The following is a 19523-nucleotide window of genomic DNA, read 5'->3' on the forward strand; positions in this document are numbered from 1 at the left end:
TTTTACTTCTGAAATTCATCTTTAATCCATCTGAAATGTTTTGTTCTATGTTATGTGATAAGGATTTAAATAGATTTTTCCCCCTAAATACTTAACCATTTAGCCCAGCATCATGTGTTAAAGAATGCTTTCTTTCCCCTTTGGCTTGGGTGCCACCTTTATCACATGCTAAATTTCTTTTTTAATGTACAGTAGACTATTCTGACCTGTCTTATTCTGTTCAATCGGTTCTTTCATGATAATCACACTGTTTTAATTATTGTATCTTTATACATTCACATATTTCAAAATATGACATATTCGTATATGAAATGTAGCATTTTATTATCCAGTGGAACAAATCTCCCACAATTATTCTGTTTTTGTAAAAAAAATTGGCTATTCTTGCTCATTTTCCAGATGAATTTTAGAATCACGCTGTCTAGTTCAAGAAAAAAACAATACCATTTGGGACTTTGAAAAGGATTGGAGTCAACATATATCTTAATTCATGAACCATTTGCATCTTTAGACTGTTCAGTCTCACAATGCAGGAAAATGACATGTTCTGGGTTTTTTACCCTTTCCTTTGCTTTTGCAGGTTTAACTCTTTGGTCTAAGTGCAATTCTGATGTGTACCACGAGGTGAGGATCAAAATTGACTCCTTATCAAATAGCCATTTGTCCCAAATCCCAGTTTTTGCATAACTCACACTTTCTTCAATGATTTACGATGCTCTGTTACCATTTATTAAGTCCTTATGTATATATTAGGGTCTGTTTCTAGGCTGTCTAATCCCACTAATCTGTCTATTCGTGTGCTAATGCCACACTATTTTGATTGTTTTCTGGTCTTTTCCAGTACTAGTTGGAAACACCACCCCTTCCAGATGGCTCTTGGAGTCACTGCCTGCTTTCTCCCAAACCGGGATTCGTTTCCGGAATACAGAGTCAGCCCGGTGATCAGATCCTCTAGTCGGAAGCTTTTCAGCTCCCCCAGGGACTTGGATGGAGCAGTCTGATGCCAGGTTTCAGTTTTTAGGTGAGAAAACACCAAGGCTGGTGGAGACTGAGGCCTGCCCCCTGCCTCAGCTCTTCTCTCAGTACAGCACAGCTAGATGCTGGTTGTGGGAGAGTTCCAGTCTCCAGACTCCCCAGAGAAGAGTGAGGGAGAAAGAGGGGCCAAAACATTTCAAGGAGGTGGTGCAAGATAATAATGCTAGGATAGAAACCTCCTCATGTCTTGAGAGCCTGCTACGTGCCAGGCCTGTGCAAAGGACGTTACACATATTAGTCCGATTTTCGCCAGAACCACTGAAGCTAATACCACATTTCACACATTAGAATACAGCTCAGAGGGAGGAAGAAACACCTAATATCAGCCAGCTACTAAGTGGCAGAGCCTATTTTTCACCCCAGTTGTGTCTAATTCCAAACCCTGAGATTATTCTGAGCTGTGTTGACTCAGCCAGAAGCAGAACTGCAGCCCTTCCCCCAAGGACTCCTCTCACTAGGGAATTTGTCTTCTGGAGAAAATGCTTTAGGCTACTGGAGGTTTGAGGGGTCTCTAACTCCAGCTCTCATGGTAATAGAATCTGGTGATATGAGGTCCAGGGTTTGGAAGCCGGTTGCCTGAGCCAGGGCTCTGTGGTCGCCTCTCTACCTAGGCCACCCTAGGGTCCAGCCATCCTCAGTTGTGGCAGAGGTTCTGCCTGCACGTCCTGCCTTCCCCCCCCTCCCTCTCCCCAGTCTGCTGCTGCCCCCTCCTCCCAGCCAGGCAGGCAAGTTGGCCTTTTTACCTGCTGACTTCCAAGGTTGAGTGTGTATGTGGGAGAGTCCGGTGCCCAGTGAGGATGGGAAGCAGAGTGTGGGGCACAGGGAAGAAGAGGAGAGGGGAAGCTCATTTTTTTAAAAAGGATTCTGTGGACCTGGTTTCATTCTGTCTGAAACAATGGCTGAGATGGCTAAAACGGCAAGAATTTTAACATAATCAGCCTTCACTTATTGAATCTCTGCTAATAAAAAAATACAATCTAACTTTGCCTCTAATCTTGGTCAATAAACAGTGAGCAGATGGTTGCCTTTCCACCCATGTAATCCGCGTGTCCTAGGCCTCGGGGAGCCTCCTTTTTGCCTTTGGAAGTTAGTGCATATTCACATATCCATGTGTTAACATAGCTCCCACATTCAGTTTTCACGGCCTATAGCATTCTATCATGTGGATAATCCATAATTTAAAAAAACGTACTTCGAATGCTGTCTGGAAGGGGCAATGCATGAATAGACTGATAGTGAAGGATCTGGTCATGAGAAGATAAAGCACATTTGCGTTTGTGGGGGGATTTTGCTTTTAGTGGGGGCATGGGAAATGTAATAGTGAAAACTATTATTCTGAAGCCTTCCTCTGATGCAGGTAGAGCCCTGGGCTAGGAACCTGAGCTCTTGGGTTCTGAGCTTGGCTTTTTCTTTTCTTTACTTTGTGTGTCTTGGTAAGATACTTCCTTCCCTGGTTCTCAGATTTTGCTTGCTCTGTTCTGATAGTCATAGAAATCATGAAACCACAGAGATGGAGGGACAAGGGAGATGACTTCATCTAACCCTCTTATTTTACAGATGAGAAGAAATGAGCCGTGGAGGTCAAGTGACTTGCCCAAGGTCGCAAAGTGAGCTGTTGCCTTTGCAGATGCCACCTCCACCAGCCTCGTGTTCTGGGAATCACATCAGAGACGGAGGGCTGGGCACTCCCTTGGAGAAAGGCCTGGTGAGACCCTTCGTTGTTATTCACGCCAGCCCAGCTTTGAACTTTCGGGGTGTTTTCCCATCTAACTTGTTAACATGTACCTCCTGGACTTCACCTCTCCTCTGGATGCCCAGCAGGGCTGACCTGACCAGGCTCTATAGGAAGAAGGAGGAGAGGGCCACGAGGCTCCCACTAGAGCCCTGAGGCTGTTCTGTTTCCTTCCAGGACCCTTGCCTCACGTCTCTTGTCTTTTCCATCTGTACGAACCGTCCTTCAGCTGCTCTTGGAACCGGCCAAAGCAGTCTCAGCATTGCTCTGCTGTGCTGGCAGCCTGGGAATGGTTTGGCTTGTCATAATTCTCTCACCATCTTGCTATATTTCTGTCTCAGTTCACAGAAAGCTGAAAGTGAACCAAGTCACAGGCCTGGGGGCTGGGATAACAAGGGCTGGGTGGGGCCTTGAGGCCCCGGAGATCTGGTCTGATGGGTGAATCCACAGCTAGGACGTCTCTGGTTCCGGTGGAGCTTCCCCTAGGGACACTGTTTTGCTGTGTGGTGGGGACTGGAATGAGACCCCGGGAGCTGGTTTTGTCCCTGTAACGTTATCACTGAACAATACCCAGTTGGCGATGTTACTGACGCAGAGATGGAGGAGATCCAGGAAGGATGAGACCAGCTCAAGGCTGAGGAGGAGGGAAGCATGGGTGTCTGTGGTATGTGGGTCCGAGTCCTTTCCCCTCCCCTACAGGGACCAGAGCAAGGGGTCCCTGAAAGGAGAGATGGGCAGCCTGGAGGGAGTAGGGGTGGAGCGCAGGGGGAAGAGAGAATCCCATCACAGTTTTCCAAGTTCAGAATTTTCTAAAGACTAAGATCAGAGAACATCAGAGGAAGGTTCCTCAAAGGTGGTGTGTTGAACAAGGGCTCGCTGAGCTGGGCTCATTGTCCCATGTCTGTATGGCTGTTTCTTGTGTCTCTGATTAAACACAATTTTAATTCGGTGCAAAGGCACACAGAAGGAGGAGGAAAATGGCAATGGGAGTGTAGGCACAGGGAAGGAGCAGCGGAGGATGGGCAGGTTGCGCTGGTGGGAAGGGCTGGCCTCCAGCCTCCCTAACATCTGGACTCTAGGGCTGTGTGCTGAGTCCCTCCTGTCTAGGGATTCCTGAGATGGTGACGTGGAGTTGTTGCCTCTGGAAGTTCTTCCATGGCCTGGGTGGACCGAGAAGTGAAAGGGGTAAAAAGAATAGGAAAGGTGCCAAGTTTAGTCTCCATGTCCACTTGGCATCACAAAAGGTCCTGTGTGTCTTTTTCCCTTTCCTTTCTCTCTTTGTTTTTTAGGGTAGAGATTTGGCCTACTCATCACTCTTCTCCTCAGCTGTCCTGTCTCCAGGTCAACTCTGAAGTAGGAGCCTGGTTCTTGAGCCAGCACAATCCCTTTTCGTTTTTAAGATCTTCTCAACTCTTTGCCAGATGGGGTTTACAATATAACAAACCCCGGGGCAGGTAAAGGCTAAATAAATCTCAAATCATATTGGGTAATCCTGGTCTTCATTCAAGTATAAATGGATTAAGTCCACAATCTCATAGTCTGCTTTTCTCCTTCTTCCCCCTGGGGATCCCTCCCATTCATTCCATCACTCTTTTATCCTGGGATGGGGCTCCCTCCACATCCAGCACCACCTCTAGGCCTCTCCCTTGTCTCTTAGTCTAGCAGAAATCTTGTTGGTCCTCTGTCAGTGTAAAACAAGTGCCTCAAGACTCAGGTGACTTTTGTTATGTTCTTCAAGAATGCTTAAGAATCTCTGCCCCGGGGCTGCCCGGTGGCACGCTCTGCTGTGGCGGCCCAGGGTTCGCAGTTCGGATCCCGGGCGCGCACCGACGCACCGCTTGTTAAGCCATGCTGTGGTGGCGTCCCATGTAAAGTAGAGGAAGATGGGCAGGGATGTTAGCTCAGGGCCAATCTTCCTCAAAAAAAAAAAAAAAGAAAGAAAGAAACTTTGCCCCCATGCTCTATGGATTATTTCCTGATACAGGGATACCAATGGAGGCTTAAGAGAAAAGAGCTAAGGGTGGGTCTGGGTGAAGGGATGTTTACCCAGGGCAGCTCCTTAAAGGAATGCAGAATGCCCTCTCCTACAGGCTGGAACTCTGTAAAAAGCGCCTGCATACTCCATCAACTCTGGAATTGCTCCAGGCCACTTGTACTGTTGCCTCTTTGTTACTTCACATTTACCCATCCCTATGTTGGTGCCATATTTGGCCCTTGCTCTCCCCATACTTCCTGGGATCTGAGGCTGAGTTTTGCACTTGGATTCCAGTTTGACCATTGGCGTTTCTCTCTACCTGGTCTACAATGCAGCTGTGGGTTGGTGGCACCCCTGTCTGATATGGAGGGTAGCCCCTAGGTGGACCTTAGGGGACCACTGGGTACAACCCAGGGTGATAGTGGTGGGGGAGACCTGGGCCAGGAGGGGATGCAGAGTGGGTTGGTTCTTGGCTTCCTCTCTCTGTCTCCGCTAGGGTAACTTCACCAGGATCTGGATTCTGTATGAGCAGTTCTTTGATAAAAAGCTGAAAACTACTGATCTTTTCTAAGCCCTTTCAATTTATAAAGGAGAAAGCTAAGATTGAACAAGGAGAAGAGATTTGTCAAGGCCACCCAAAGTGGTTTAGTGGCAGATTAGGGCTTTAGGAGGAGACAGGCCCAATGGCTGGAGCAGGTTCCTGAGGACGTTGACCCAGTGGCAAAACCCATCCCTCCAAACATCTTGTGGACTTTAGCATCTTGGCCTAGCTCTGGCTGGGAGACACTTGAAGGCCCAGGAAACTTGAGTGCTGCTGTTGCAGGCTGGCTCTGAGCAGTAAGGCCCTTCTACCCCTCTGCTTTGAGTACCGTGTGCCGAAGAGGCGAGGCCACTTCCCTGAGCCCCAAAGAGCAATGAGCCTTTCTCTGAGGCCACTGACGCCACAGCTTGTGAAGATCTGGGGTCAAACTCTGATGAAGTCACTAACCTCTGTATGATTTTGAATTTGTTATATAATCACTCTGAGCCTCAGTTTCCTCATCTCAAAAATGGGAGTAAATAATATTTGCTTCCTTAGGCTTTTATAGGAGTCAATTAGATCATGTGTGTGTAGCCCTAACAATAGGAAGTGTACACTAGACACAAGATCGTTGCTGCCAGATGAACATAACAGCCTGGGAAGCTCACAAGATTAGGATGTCAGGCACCAGGTCCTAGACTTTTCCAGGTGCTTAGCACAGAGTATAGCATATAGACGGCTCCCAATAAATATTTGATTAAACAAACAAATGAACAGGGACAGGCTTGTCCTGGAGAAGAATCCCTGTCCAGCTCCCCTGCGCATGCATACACTCCCCACGTTCTACCTTCCTCCTTAAGGTTGAAGAAGAACTTAGGACCTCATCATCTTGGGGGAAATGGACAAGAGGAGTGACAGTGGGTGTTTCTCTTCTTGCTCGGCATCCTCACTCTTCTAACAGGGGAATGGAGCTGAAGTGAAAATGAAGGCCCGCCTCTAATGCAGAGGAGGAGGCGGGTTCCTGCAGTCCCTGAAGCTCAACGTTCACTGCCATCAGCTGGGACTTAGCTCCAACAATGGTTTTGTGGCCTTTAAAGTCACTGAGGGGGGCCGGCCCAGTGGCGCAAGGAGTTAAGTGCGCGCTCCGCTGCGGCAGCCCGGGGTTCGCCGGTTCGGATCCCGGGCGCGCACCGACGAACTGCTTGGCAAGCCATGCTATGACGGCGTCCCATATAAAGTGGAGGAAGATGGGCATGGATGTTAGCCCAGGGCCAGTCTTCCTCAGCAAAAAAAGAGGAGGATTGGCAGATATTAGCACAGGGCTGATCTCCTCACACACACAAAACTAAAGTCACTGAGGGTGTCCCAGGTGGAGGTGGAGTGAGGCACTGCGAGGGTGGAGAGCTCCTTGTGTATTCTCTGTGTCTGATGCTTCAGGCTCTTCTCCTGTGTGGCTGGGGACACTTTGAGACACTGCATCAGAATTCCAGGTTGAGCTTTTCAAAGACAGGTCATCAAAGTTAGGGGGACTTGAGGTGACCATCAGGAACTGAGAAATGGAGCCAAACGAAGATGGGACAACCGAGAACAGATGAGACTGGGGAGATGGATCAGGAAGGTTGGATTCTGCATGATTCTTGGGAATTAAACAGCCAAATTTTCTTTTTCTACCCGTTTCTGGTGTATGCTTCCTGGGTGGGCCTCTTGTAAATGGGCTACAATAATACAGACATTTATGAGTTTGGGAGAAAAACCAGAGGAGGAAATGGTTGCCAGTCTTTTCCACTCCTTATTGTTACCCATGATGAGCCCAAGAGTCAGCCCCTCTTCCCTGATCTGGAGCTGGAGCCCTCCCTGCCCCTCCATCATTCCTGGCCTCAAAGACACTCCATTCGTCATGGATGTCTGTCCCTTTTCTTCTTGGGTTAGCTAGCAAAGGTTGGGATTTTTCAAAAGCATTATCTACTAGGAAACTAAGGGTGAAAGATGAAAAAGCATCAATGTGTAGAATGGTGGATGCTAGGGGCTGGGAGGAGGGGAGAATAGGGAGTTATTGCTTAATGAGTACAGTTTCAGTTTTACCAGATGAAAAGAGTTCTGGGGATGGATGGTGGTGATGGTGCACAACAATGTGAATGTATTTAATAGCACTGAACTCTAAAGAGTTAAGATGGTAAATTGTATATTGTGTGTATTTTACCACAACAGAAAAAAAACATATCCAAGTGGATGGATTTGCAGATCACATGCATGGAGTTTAGCTTCAGTGTTTGATTTGTCTTTTCCTCACTGTGGTGGTTAATTTTATGTGTCAACTTGTCTAGGCTGTTTGGTCAAACACCAAGACTGGTGTTGCTGCAAAGGTATTTTTTAGATGTGAGTAACATTTCAATCAGTAGACTTTGAGCAAAGCAGATGACCCTCCATAATGTGGGTGGGCCTCATCTAACAGTTGAAGGCCTTAAGAGCAAAACTGAGGTTTTCCAAAGAAGAAATTCTGCCTCTAGACCTTTGGACTCAAGACTGCAAGGTCTACTCTTGCTGGAGTCACTAGCCTGTCAGCTTGCCCTGCAGATTTCAGACTTGCAGCCTCCATACCATGTGAGCCAATTCCACAAAGTCTCTCTCTTTCTCTGTCTACTCTCCATACATACACACACACACTAATACTCCCTATTGGTCTATTGGTTCTGTTTCTCTGGAAACTCTGAGTAATACGCTCACCTGAAACCAGTTGGGGATAGAGATGCCCAGACTTCTCCCTGAGGGGAGGCAGATAAGGCCCCCTTGAAGGTCTGGTGAGCGCTCCGTTCCCTTTCCTACTCTGCTCTCCTGGCTTCCTACTGGGAATCGGCCCTCCTGGGGTCTGTGCCCTCTGCCTCCAGCCCACTTGACCTTCTCTGTTGCCCCTGCCCTGGGCCTGTGTACCTGACTTTCCCCGGGCTCTCTGAGTGAAGGGGTATCTTTCCTATTAGGTTCCAAGCACTTTTTGGCCCCTAGTCCTGGTCAGGCTTTCAGGAAGCCATCTACTGACTTGGCTGAACGGGCTCTGTTTGTGGTGTTAGCACACGGAGATTTGGCCTGATCCACTTTTCTCTGCTACTTTCCATTTTCCTGCAGCATATTTACTGGCTGGTTCATAGCTGGCTCTGCCTTTGGGTGAAGCCTTAATTCCTCTCCCATTTTTCTTGGTCAGCATCCATGCCTAGTCTCCTAAGGGCTTAACTCTCAGGTACCAACTGTCATTTCTGAAACCTATGAACATTAATTCAGCTTCTTCCCACAGCCAGATAGAGACTCTCATCTCCTCTGCCTGTGGGTCCTGCTGGACTGCCTATAAAAGAAGGATGTATGGTTAATTCTCTCTCTCTCTTCTTTACCTATTGTAATATTTATGGAGTCCATTATATACATTATCTTATTTAACCCCTACAAAAACGCTGTTTAATATATGGTATCCCCATTTTATAGATTTGCAAATTGATACACAGAGAGATTATGTAACTTGTCCCAGACACAGCTTGGGAATGGAATACAACCCCAGGCCATCTGAATCCAAGGACTGTGCTCTTAGCCAGGGATACATGACACCTAGCAGTTAGAAAGGAGCAGGGAGTGAAATAAAGATAAATGAGGCAGAGACATCAAGCGAAGCCAGGAATAAGATGAATATTATAATAACACGCAGCAGAAAGTCCTGCCTCTGTGCTACTGGTGGGCCCCCAATTTGCCTCCAAGCTTCTAGTAGCCAATGCAAACCCAGGTGGGAGCCTCCTCCATCCTTCAGCTCACTTGCTGAGCAGAGAAGTTTGACAGGTCGTGGTGTCACTGTGATCAAGCACAGATTACCAGCAGCACCCATGTCCCTAAATTGTCTCGAGTAGCTTATCATACAGGTTTTCCCTCAAATTGAGGGGCCCAGCTCTCTGAGACCCCTGTTGCTGCAGATTGGCAAAATTATTTTGTACTTGTAGTAAAAACGATATCTAAGTTCCACTAAGAAAAGGGGTGAGACTTTCTCTCTTAGAATAATGATTTGGTTTTGACATTAGATTGTAAATTCTGAGAAAGCTGCAACTTTAAGACTTAGCTTCCCCCCACCTTTAGATGTCTAATGGTGCCTAGTCTAGTGTCATGCTCACCGCAAGTGATGAATAGGTAGCAATTGTGTTGGATACATATGAGCATTAGTGAATGCTGAGGAGTGCTCCCATGGCACCTGCTTGTCACAAGAGGAAGGATCCGTTTCTGGGAAAGACTTCCCAGTATTAAATGGTTCTAGAGCAAATGAAAGGCAGTGGAGTGCGGTGGAAAGAGCATGCAATCTGAACCCTGGAGTAGCTGGGTGACCTTAAGCAAACTCCTTAACCTCTCTGAGCCTCAGACCATAAAAATGGAATATGCCTGTCATATGAAATTGAGAGGCCTAAAAGAAAGCATGTTCCAATGCCTGGACTATGGTAGGTGGTTCACAAAATTCATTTGTTCGATCATTTCTTTATTCAGATCATTCTTATCGGGCATCTGCTGTTGGCCAGGCGCTCACTGTGCTCTGTCCTGGGGCTGTAACAGTGAACAGGACAGACAGGCACCTGGTAGATTCCCCCCGCCCCCATTTCTTCCTTCCCTGAGAATGATAGTTCATGTAACAGATATAATAGAAGTGCCCCAAGTCCAAGTTGCTGAGGGGAGAGATGGAGAGAGGCAAGAAGATCAGAGAAACTCAGGGGTGCAAGGACCCCATACAGAGAAATGGCCTCCTCCATCCAGTCCGTGTGGCCCTGCGTCCCAGCCCAGCCGACTCCAGGGGCCCCATCAGGCACTGACAGAGGCCAGTCTCATCTAACTGCCCCCGCCCCACATTATTAACAGGCCAGGAGCTCGCTGGGGCCACATTATTGCTTTTACTGAGAAACGATTATGCCTTTTTTTACTGTGGTAGAACACAGTGCCTTCAGTGCTCTAGGTCTGCATTTAAAAGAGAAGTGAAGGCTGGTTTGTGTTGGTTTGTGCACTCACAAACAAGATCCTCCGTGCAATTGAGAATGATGCACTAATTACATACAGGCCACAGCAACGTGCTCCTCTCCAGGCTCTTCAGGGTGTTGTGTTTGCATTTTTTCTCCCCCTCAGGACCAGCATTTGCATCTCTCCAGTCTCTCGGGGAACGGAGTGTGTGTGTGTGCATGCGCGCACGCACAAACACCATAAACTCAGAGGCTGTGAAGTTAGGACTGGAAAATCTTCACAAGAATTCTCTCTTTGAATCTACTATAATTCTACCACTTTAGCACACACTGTATTTATTAATATGCACTCGTTTACATGCTTTTGTTTTTCTACTCCAGGCCCCATTCTGACACGTGCTGGCTGTCCATTTAAGACTGTCCTAGAGAGCAGGGTCTGTGTCTCCCATCAGGTTGGAGGTACCCTGAAGGCAGGGACTAGCTCCCCCATCAGATTGGAGGCTCTCCAAGGGCAAGGGCTGCAGCGCATCCTTCAGAAGCCTCTACTCTTTATGTCGGGTGCAAGGCTGTGGGCCTATAAAACAATTCCAACCTCATAACCATGAAGGGAATGATCAGCAGTTTACCGGCATGCTCAGTGATGTCTGATGGACAGGTTCTCAACTTATCCTCATCTACTCCCTTTACCAGCCGAGAGTGGAAGCGTCACCCACATGCTTTGGGATACGAGAAAGAAAAATAGAAAAATAAAAGTACAGAAGAAAGGAGGGAGTGTGGCATCCTCAGATCAAACAATCCATTCCCTCCCTCTAACCTCGTTGCCTCTGCACTCCAAGTCAGCCCAACGGCCTTTACTCCTAGGCCAGAGCCCACCCACTCCATCTCCCTGTGCTGGACATAAAAGCACACACTATCTGACATCTTTCCCTTGATTCATCCTTAATCTCTCAACTGAAAATAAAAGAAAAACAACAAAAAACCCTTCCCTTGGCGTGCTGAGACATTCCTTTTTCAGAATCCTTATGATTTTCACCACCCTAAAAGGTTCATGAGGACAAGGATCATGCCTTTCTCATTTATTATTTTATGCCCCAGCACTGACCACATACCAGGCTACGGCAGAGGCTGAATAAATGTTTTGTACAAATGAATGAATGTAATTTTCAGAAAGGGCTGGGGGTGGACTCCTTATTCTTCTGAGACCTAATTCACCCTGGGAAAGGGCTTCAACCCAAGCATCTTCACGCTATCAGCCTCTTGTTGGAGAAGAGCTATATTCTGGGGTCTTGGGGCTAGGGGGCAGTGTTCACCTATTGGTACAACCCAGAGCAGAGATTATGTATGTGTGTGTGTGTGTGTGTGCGCGCGCGCGTGCTCGTGTGTGTTGATGATGATGACTGGACATTAATAAGCTCTGGCTCCAGAGAGAATTCTAGAAGTCCCTCAAAACAACTTAGTTCATCTTCCTGTGAATACCCTGATTCTTAAATATGCCCCTGAAATGTTATTCTGCATATAGGCTGCTGAACAACCAGATTTACTCGAAGATTTAAGATTCTTTTTTATCCAGTAAACTTTATTTATATATAACAACAGTACAAATTGTGTCCTTGGCTTGCAAAATAGGAGTGTTTCATATTTACAATAGGTACACGATAATATATTAGAATAACAAAAAAACCCCATTTTATTGGAACATTTTAAATACTTAATTTTCTTACAGTTTTTATTCCACAACACCTGTAAAAACAACAAAACCAGACAACTATCATTGTATTTTCTTAAAAATATATATATAATACAGATTCCAGTGTGTCAAGAAGAGTGGGTTTGAGTAGGAGAGGTCAGGGGGCGAGGCAGCTGGGCTCAGGTCCCTAGTCTCGTGGTATAAAGAGCTTGTCTCTTCCTCCCCAACACACTCGAGAACATCTGCTCTGATTGGGGGGCACTATTTCCCATTATGCTCTCCACCCGTGATGCCAATAGAGAGAGCAAATAAAGCCAAAGTCAGGGCCTAGACTGAAATCCAGAAGATGCCTCCCATCTTCCTTGAGGCTAGAACAGGAGGACCAGGCTGCACTGCAGAAAGGATAGAGCCCGGTCTGAAGGCAGAGCGCCTTTAAGGTGAGGAGAACAAGACATGGGTGTCCATGAAAGGCCGAGATCTCCAGTTTGCTTATTGGGCTGAGGCTCTGTCTGACAAGCAGTGGTCTTGACCATCTCCCAGGACCTCCCTAATACCAAGAGTGAAATTTTATCTTTCATTCATGGGCATTACTGAGCCCCAGGTACTAAAACTTCACTCTTTAGGGAAATCAGGAGAAAGGAAAGAGACAGGGAAGAGAGACTTTGGAGTTATGAAGAGCATGCCGCAATTTTCTCAAAGCTTGTTCCTGAGCCGAGGCATCAGAGGGTCTCAACATCATCTCCCAAGTCTCCCCATGGGATCTGCTCCCATAGCCCCATGTCTATGAGGCTGCTTTGCATTTTCTCACCCACAGAGCCCCCCGAGTTTCGTTTCTTTCCTTTCCATGGCCATCCCCCAGGAGCCTCACATATGACACAGTGTGGCTGGGAAAAAACGGCCTCCCACAGAGCAGCAGTGGGCTCAGTTTTACCGACTGCAGGTTAATGGGGGCAGGTATGGCAACGGGGTGCACCTGGAGATTTATCAGCCAGAGCCTTTCAAACATTCTCTATTTGTTCTGTCCAGACAATTTTTAGTCTAGCACGTCCATCCATTGCTTCTGTTTCAAGCTTGGCAGGGCCAGAGGCCTTGACTGCTATTTCTTGTCCTCATTTGGTGGAAGTGAAGGAAGGTCAGGAGCTCACGCAGCAGGGGAGTGCCACCAGAAGGGACGGCGGCAGTGGAAAGGAGAGAGGCTCTCACTGCTCGAGGAGTGTCCCCAGAATAAAGTAAGGCAGCTGGGTTCCTTGGCCTTCTTCCTTCTTCCAGCCCCCTATGAAACTCATGCCCTCTGCAGGTCAGGGAGGAGAACTATGCCTGCTAAGTTGGTGGCGGGACCAGCAGCCTGAAGAATTAAATTTGCCAGAAGCAGGACCTTCTTGGTCTTGTTCCTTGGTGTTTCTCAGCACCTAGAGCAGTGCCTAGCAAACAGTTGCTGCTCAAGAAGGTTCCCCGAATGAATGAACATAGGAAACAGTTCTCTCCCTTGGGGAAGTCAGCAGCTAGTTCATGCTTTTAATGACTGAACTCTGCAAGGAGGGGGCGCTCTGTGCCGGTGGTGGTGCAGAAATGGTTCTGAGAGATGTGCTGTGGGGAGAAGTAGGAGGGCAAGCACAGAAGCTTGCCAAACCCATGCTGGCTGGAGGGACTTATTCCACCAGGATGGACCTCTTGTCTATCTCCATCTTGTCCATTAGCACTTTCCGTCTTGCCAAGCACACTCTGAGGTCCTTTTCCTTTTCCAGAGAACTGTCTCTTGTGCAGATCAATGAAACAAAGTTAAGCTGGATTGACTTTTGAGAGAGACTTCCCTCCTTGCCTCCCTCCAAGATGGATGGCTTCACGTGGAGGAGGGGCTGACTTTAATACTTATTCCTTATACAAGGTCAAAAGATCTTCAAACTGGATAATAGGAGAGAGGCCAATCAACTCCCTCTCCTCCCCAGTCCACAGGGCGTGGACTCCATTGGTTCTTGCCACCCTAAAGCCAAGAGTTGGTGGAAGAGGGACAGGTGGGAAGCCAGAAAGCGGACAAGGCTCTACATTTCACCCTCATAGTCTGGCTTTCGTCAAGTTTTCCTTCGTCTTAAATCCTTCCTTAGGGATGCCCATGTGCCACTTCCTTTGCCAGCCCATGTTCCCCAACTATCTCATGGAATCTTGAGAAATTTGGCCAAGCCGCTCATGCCAGCTCTGGCTCCTCTCCACTCCTCTCCTCTCCAATTGACACCCCCCCCAATCATTCTCCATACTCCCCAAAAACCTTCAAGGAAGCATCCCCAGGGGCAGTGAATGGTCACCAAAAGTAGGTGCTGGGAGATGCCTGGGTAGATGCATAGAGGTAAGAGTTGGTTAAGATGCAGTTGAGATGTCTAACTTTCTTTTACTTCTCGGTGGAGCAAAGCCCTGGATGCCAGTCTGAGCAGCAATGTAATCAGAAAATCTTCCTTCAGAGCTCAGAAGTAAGATGAGGGTGGGCTGGAATCTTTGTGGGTGGCACAAAGTCCCCTGCTCACATTCCTCTTGCCAGTATCTCCTCTCCTTTCCTCTCCGTAAACCACGGGCTCTGAGCTGATAAGCTTTGGGTGCTATGAAGAGCAGATGCTTTGGCTTAGTGTAGAAGGCCAGTCATTAGTATTTCTTTCAGGCTATTAGTAGGGCCCAGAGAAACTTTAACAGAAGTGGATTATCAGAAGAAAGTGGCCTTGGCATGGCTGGTTGTGAATTCTAATGAAAACAGCGAGTTTCCTGAGTATTTTGCTGAATGCTTTTCTCTTCCCATTTGTCAGCTGCATTCAGGCAAGAAACTGGAGCTGAAGAGACCAGGCAATGTCTGCTGTATGGTTAGCACAGCGACCCAAAGCCACACGCCAGGGATGGAAGCCAGCCCTCAGAGCTCCCCTTCCCCCAGCCCTTTCCTGGGAATCCAATGTGGTCAGCAGAGCCTTTGGAAATTGGAATGGCTTGGAGGTAAATCAGGGCACAGAGAAACTGGGGCCCAGAGTTAATTATAGAGGAAATGGCCCTGGTCTGGTCTCTCCGGGAACGGCTGGTCCAGTTTCCCAGCACTGCAGCCCCTTGTCAAGTAGAAGGTGGGAAGGGGAGGTTGGTCCTCTCCTGCCTCCTCCCTTCGCCTTTCTCTTGTCCTTCTTCCTCCTCACTCCTGTGCTGCTTGCAGAGAAGTTGGAGCTGGCTGCTTGGATCCTTGCCAGTGTGGGAGGCCTGAAAACTCTGATGGCTGTCCCGGTCACCAAGGTCCTGTGCCAACAGAGCCGCCTTCTGCTGGATAACTCCCAGTGGCTTCCATGGGGCCTCAGGACCAGGGCGTGGAGCTTTGATCTCTCTGTTTGGAAACTACACTCAGGAGAGTTGGTCATCCATGCTTTTAGGTGTCAGCAGGAGAGAGAGAGAAGGAAAAGAACCCAGTGAATAGCCACCACTTGTCCTTCAAACTCATAAGGACATGGGAGGCAGAAAGAGAGGCAGACGAAAACAGCAACATAGGGATGCCAGTCACATCGACGAGGCAAGTGCTCAGACAGATCAGGAGCTTCCACACCTGGCGAAGGGTTGTCTCCCCTCTCCAGGCCCAAGAGAATGAAAGAGAGAAAGCATATCAATAAATACTGCAGTGTCTTTAACCTATCTTCTTCAAGTATTGCTTGCTGTAAACAGTGTTTGATTTTTGTTTTCTCTTTAATTGTAAGAAACCACTGGCAGATCGGAGTGGAATCCACAGCCAAACACCCAGTCCCCAAATCAGCTCCCAAATGGAACCTCCCAGAGGCCTGGGCCACACACCTCCAGGCCCTTTCCCCAGGTGCCTGGTCTATGACAGTGATTGACGTAAGGCAGAGCTGCCCAATGTCCTCAGGGAGGCCAGGAGTCCGGTCTGGGAGAGGCCTCCCTCTCCCCACTTCTGGGAGTAACTTTGGGGAAACCAAAAGGAAAAGTACCAAAGATCAGCTTCTCATTCATTGAGGTTTGGGATTAAATAAAACAAAACAAAACAAAAAAAACGTAGCAAAAAGCATTGGTACTCTATAGACACATATCTCCTCTCAAGAGATGAGAATATACAGGGGTGTGGTATGTAAAGCTCGATTGCCAGTCAGCCAGGTTGAGCCACTTGGTGGCTTTGCAATTTGTGCAAAGTTCCGCAGTTTCCATGTTCTTCCTGCTGCTGGGATAATTCCAGGTTTTACTGGCCTCTATTTTTGCGAAGTGTTTGGTGAACTTGTGCTCATTCTTCTTCTCCTCATTTTCTTTTTTTTTTTTTAATTTCAAGGGACAGGAAACAAGCCTTTTCCCTCCAGTTTCTCTCAGCATCTCTTTGTAGGCTTTTTCTGGCATTTGGAAATAGGTGTTACAGGAGGAAGGAGGGATGGGGAGAGAAAGAAGGAAGGGGGACAGAAATCAGAATTCAACAAAAGTTGGACGGGATTAATAGGGAAGCTTTTTGTTTTGTTTTATTTCTGGTTTTCCTTTTTCTTAAAAAAAATTAAATAAAGTTCTCATTATTTCCCCAATATACATCAAATGAGTTTTCATGCAAAGCAGCAGTCACAGAGGCAGAGCTGGCCCAGCTCGCGCCTCTCAGCTTGAAGAACCACCTTCTCTGCGCCTGCTTCTCTCTCATTCTCGATGTGGATGGATGACGCCCATGGTCTCTCCCTGCAGGAGCTGGCTGTGACAAAACTTGTCTGGCGTGGGGAGAGGGGCCCTCCCCTCTCCCCGGGATGCAGTCTCAGGGGACAGCAAGCTCTGGGGGCTGATCCCCTTCCCTTGTCCTTCCTTCTGAGACTCCCAGTGTGACAGCTCTCATGGGTCCCTCTGCCCAGGAACGTGAGGCTCCATCTCTCAGCTCTCAATGGACATGGCGTTTATGAGCTGTTCCACCTTGTATGCCAGCCGCTGTCGCCGGGCCTGCTCGTCCTGCTCTAGCGCCCTAATGAGCTGAGGAACACAAACAAAGGTGGGGAAGACTTCAGGACTCAGTATAGAAGATGCCATTTTCCAAATCCTTCATCCTTCTACCTTTCCATTCCACCCTAATGAACATAACTTGAAATAATGTAAATAATTATTGAATATATATGTATGCATATGTAATATATATGTATGTGTGTATGTATATATGTATGTATATGTGTGTATATATGTATGTATCTATCTAAAGTATTTATAACAATATTTGGCATATGGGAAGTGCTAGGTAAGTGTTAGCTACTATTATTATTATCACTAATACTATTTTCAGGTCCAGTGCTAACGCACGACTTGTGACTTCTCTGAAGCTGTCCTGTTCAACCCCTATTCATGTTAAGGTCCACCTGTCTATCAGAAATGTAACTGACAGGATCTGCCCAAGTGCAAAGAACAGTCTGATTCATTGTTAGGAAAGAATGAAATTAATCGCACAACACTTGGAATTGAAAAACAATTACATCATTAAAAGTGTTATTTATTGCATTAACAACGAGCGAAAGACAATGAAATGTATAAGAAAGAGTTCAATGAATCAGGAGAGGGTAGGCTGCCTTCTAAAGGAACGGTGAGGATTTTTGAGCTCGTGAGTTTTTGGCTCCATGAATGTTTTCCAGATTCCCCTCTATTGCTGTTCTCTGAGGACTGAGCCAGGCGTTCTGTTTAACCGCCTTGCTCGCCGCGTGTTGGTTTCTGTCTCTTCTAGGGCCCTGTCTTACCTCTTCGCTATACTTGCTGACGTAGGAGTAGATCTCACTGAGGGCACTCAGCATGTTGAACTCCACGGCGTGCAGGCGGGACTGCTCAGCGAGGTAGGCGTTCATGTCCTGGTCACTGATGGCGGGGAGCTTGGCGATGTCTGCGTAGTATCTGCCGGAGAGAGGAGGACAGGCTTCTTGATGGGGACTCAGCAAACATTTGCCTACACCTACCCTGGTCCCAGGCCCCTCGAGAGCACAGGGGGTCCCCAAGTGCTCCTGCCTCCCTATTTCTCTTCTGATGTGGCTTCCTCTGGCCTCCTGCCTCAAGCTGACGTTAGGGCCTGGAGACCGGTGTTCCCTAAGGCCAGAGTTTCTTCAGGAGATTCCATCTAGCTTAGAGCTCCCAGCTGCAGTGCCCTCTAGGGTGGTTAAAAAGCCCAGACTCCTTGTATTCAAATCCCAGCTCTGTTGCCTGCTAGCTGTGTGACCTTGGGCAAGTTACTTAGCCTCTCTGTGCTTCAGTTTCCTCATCAGTAAAATGGGGATGATAACACATAAAATGGGAATAATTCACAACTCTGTTGGATGTTTTAATGAGATGATATATATGAAATCTTTATGCCAGTGCTGGGTGCTTAGCATGTGCTCAGTCAAGGGTAATTAGAATGACAATGTTCTGACTTCCAAGGGTACAAAGCTGCCCTTCCTCCCCTAGGAAGGAAGTTTGGACAAGGAAGGAGGGGAGCATGAGGTCCTGAAGGTACCACACATGCGGTTTTGAGTCCGCGGTCAGTGAAACCCACAGGCGGGGATGAAGCAGGCAGAAGGGGCATGGGCCTGTCCGGAGGGTGCTACTGACCTCTCCACCCAGCTCTTGTAGCTGGGGATGTCCTTGGCATAGAGAAGCTTGTTTGAGGGGGAGTCCTTGCCCAGCCGGTGCTCTGACGTTGAGCAAGAGTCCATGAAGGTCTGGGCCACCACGGAGAGGCAGGCGTCTGTGATGCTGCCCTTGTGGATGTCAAATACAAACTGCGGGTTCTTGATCACGTTCACCCAGAAGCGCAGAGGGAGGCTGTAGGAGAAGGCAGAGCAGACCCTGAGGGCTGCACCTCCATGCCCCTGATGCTGTCCCTACTATTCCTCCCCTCCTCCGCAAACGCAAATGAAATCACAGAAAACTGGTCCAGCCAGGGCTCTAATTCAGCCTAAGCTGTTCCTGACACTGGGAGAAAAGGAGAGGGACCATTGTACCCCAAGGGGGCCTGACCCTGCTCTCCAACAACTGAGGGGTGGGTGTGGTGGGTTCTGTTCCCTCCCAGCGGTCTTTTCCAAAGGCCTCTGTGCCCCCAGGGAAGCCCAAGCATGGAGGACTGCACAATTTTTCAAGCTTCAAACAAAGCCACCAGGCTCCTAGAGTCCCTGCACCATGCCCGTGGCCATTGTCCGGAAGGATGCCGAGGGCAGCCCCAGGCATTGCCTCAGAGCGGGCACAAAGGGCGCCAGCTGTGCTCCCCGCCCAGCCCTGCTGCCGGGAGCCTTTCCCAGGGCTGGCCAGTCTTGACTGGGCTGAGGAACAGGCTCCCCTGGGGGCAGGTCTTTCACGACTCTCCTCAGGGCCTTCTCGGATCTGGGCAGAGGCAGAGGGAGGAGAGGAGGCGGTTGTTGGCAGGCTGGGAATGACTCACTGGGGCTCAGAGTTTTTCCCACCCCAAGAGAAACTGATCAGTCGTCAGGAGAGTCCCTTCTGCAACCCGGGAATTTATAATCGGAGGAGAATGCGTTTTCTCTGCTCCTTAGGCCATAAGGAGGATAAGCCCATTTACTCCCCTTCAAAACCAGAACAGCTGCTGTTGCTGCCGCCTTTTCCAACTCTGCCTTCTCCACCAGCTGCCTGCAGGGCCTTAACTCTTTGGGCTCCTC

At 48.2% G+C, this 19523-nt stretch overlaps 1 protein-coding gene across 1 annotated transcript in view; it reads right to left on the reverse strand.

The window, feature by feature from the left end:
- Nucleotides 1–11783: 11783 nt before the first annotated feature.
- PLXNA2 (plexin A2) overlaps nucleotides 11784–19523 on the reverse strand; it is a 213163-nt gene continuing 205423 nt past the window's right edge. Inside the window, exons 30-32 of the mRNA XM_058539765.1 lie at nucleotides 18463–18675; nucleotides 17622–17772; nucleotides 11784–16872 (exon numbers count right to left, since the gene is read on the reverse strand). Coding sequence (XP_058395748.1) covers nucleotides 16777–16872; nucleotides 17622–17772; nucleotides 18463–18675 — 460 coding nt within the window. The 3' untranslated portion in view covers nucleotides 11784–16776. The remainder of the gene's footprint in view (nucleotides 16873–17621; nucleotides 17773–18462; nucleotides 18676–19523) is intronic.

This window comes from Diceros bicornis, chromosome 4, assembly GCF_020826845.1.
Source record: "Diceros bicornis minor isolate mBicDic1 chromosome 4, mDicBic1.mat.cur, whole genome shotgun sequence".
Taxonomy (NCBI): Eukaryota; Metazoa; Chordata; class Mammalia; order Perissodactyla; family Rhinocerotidae; genus Diceros; species Diceros bicornis.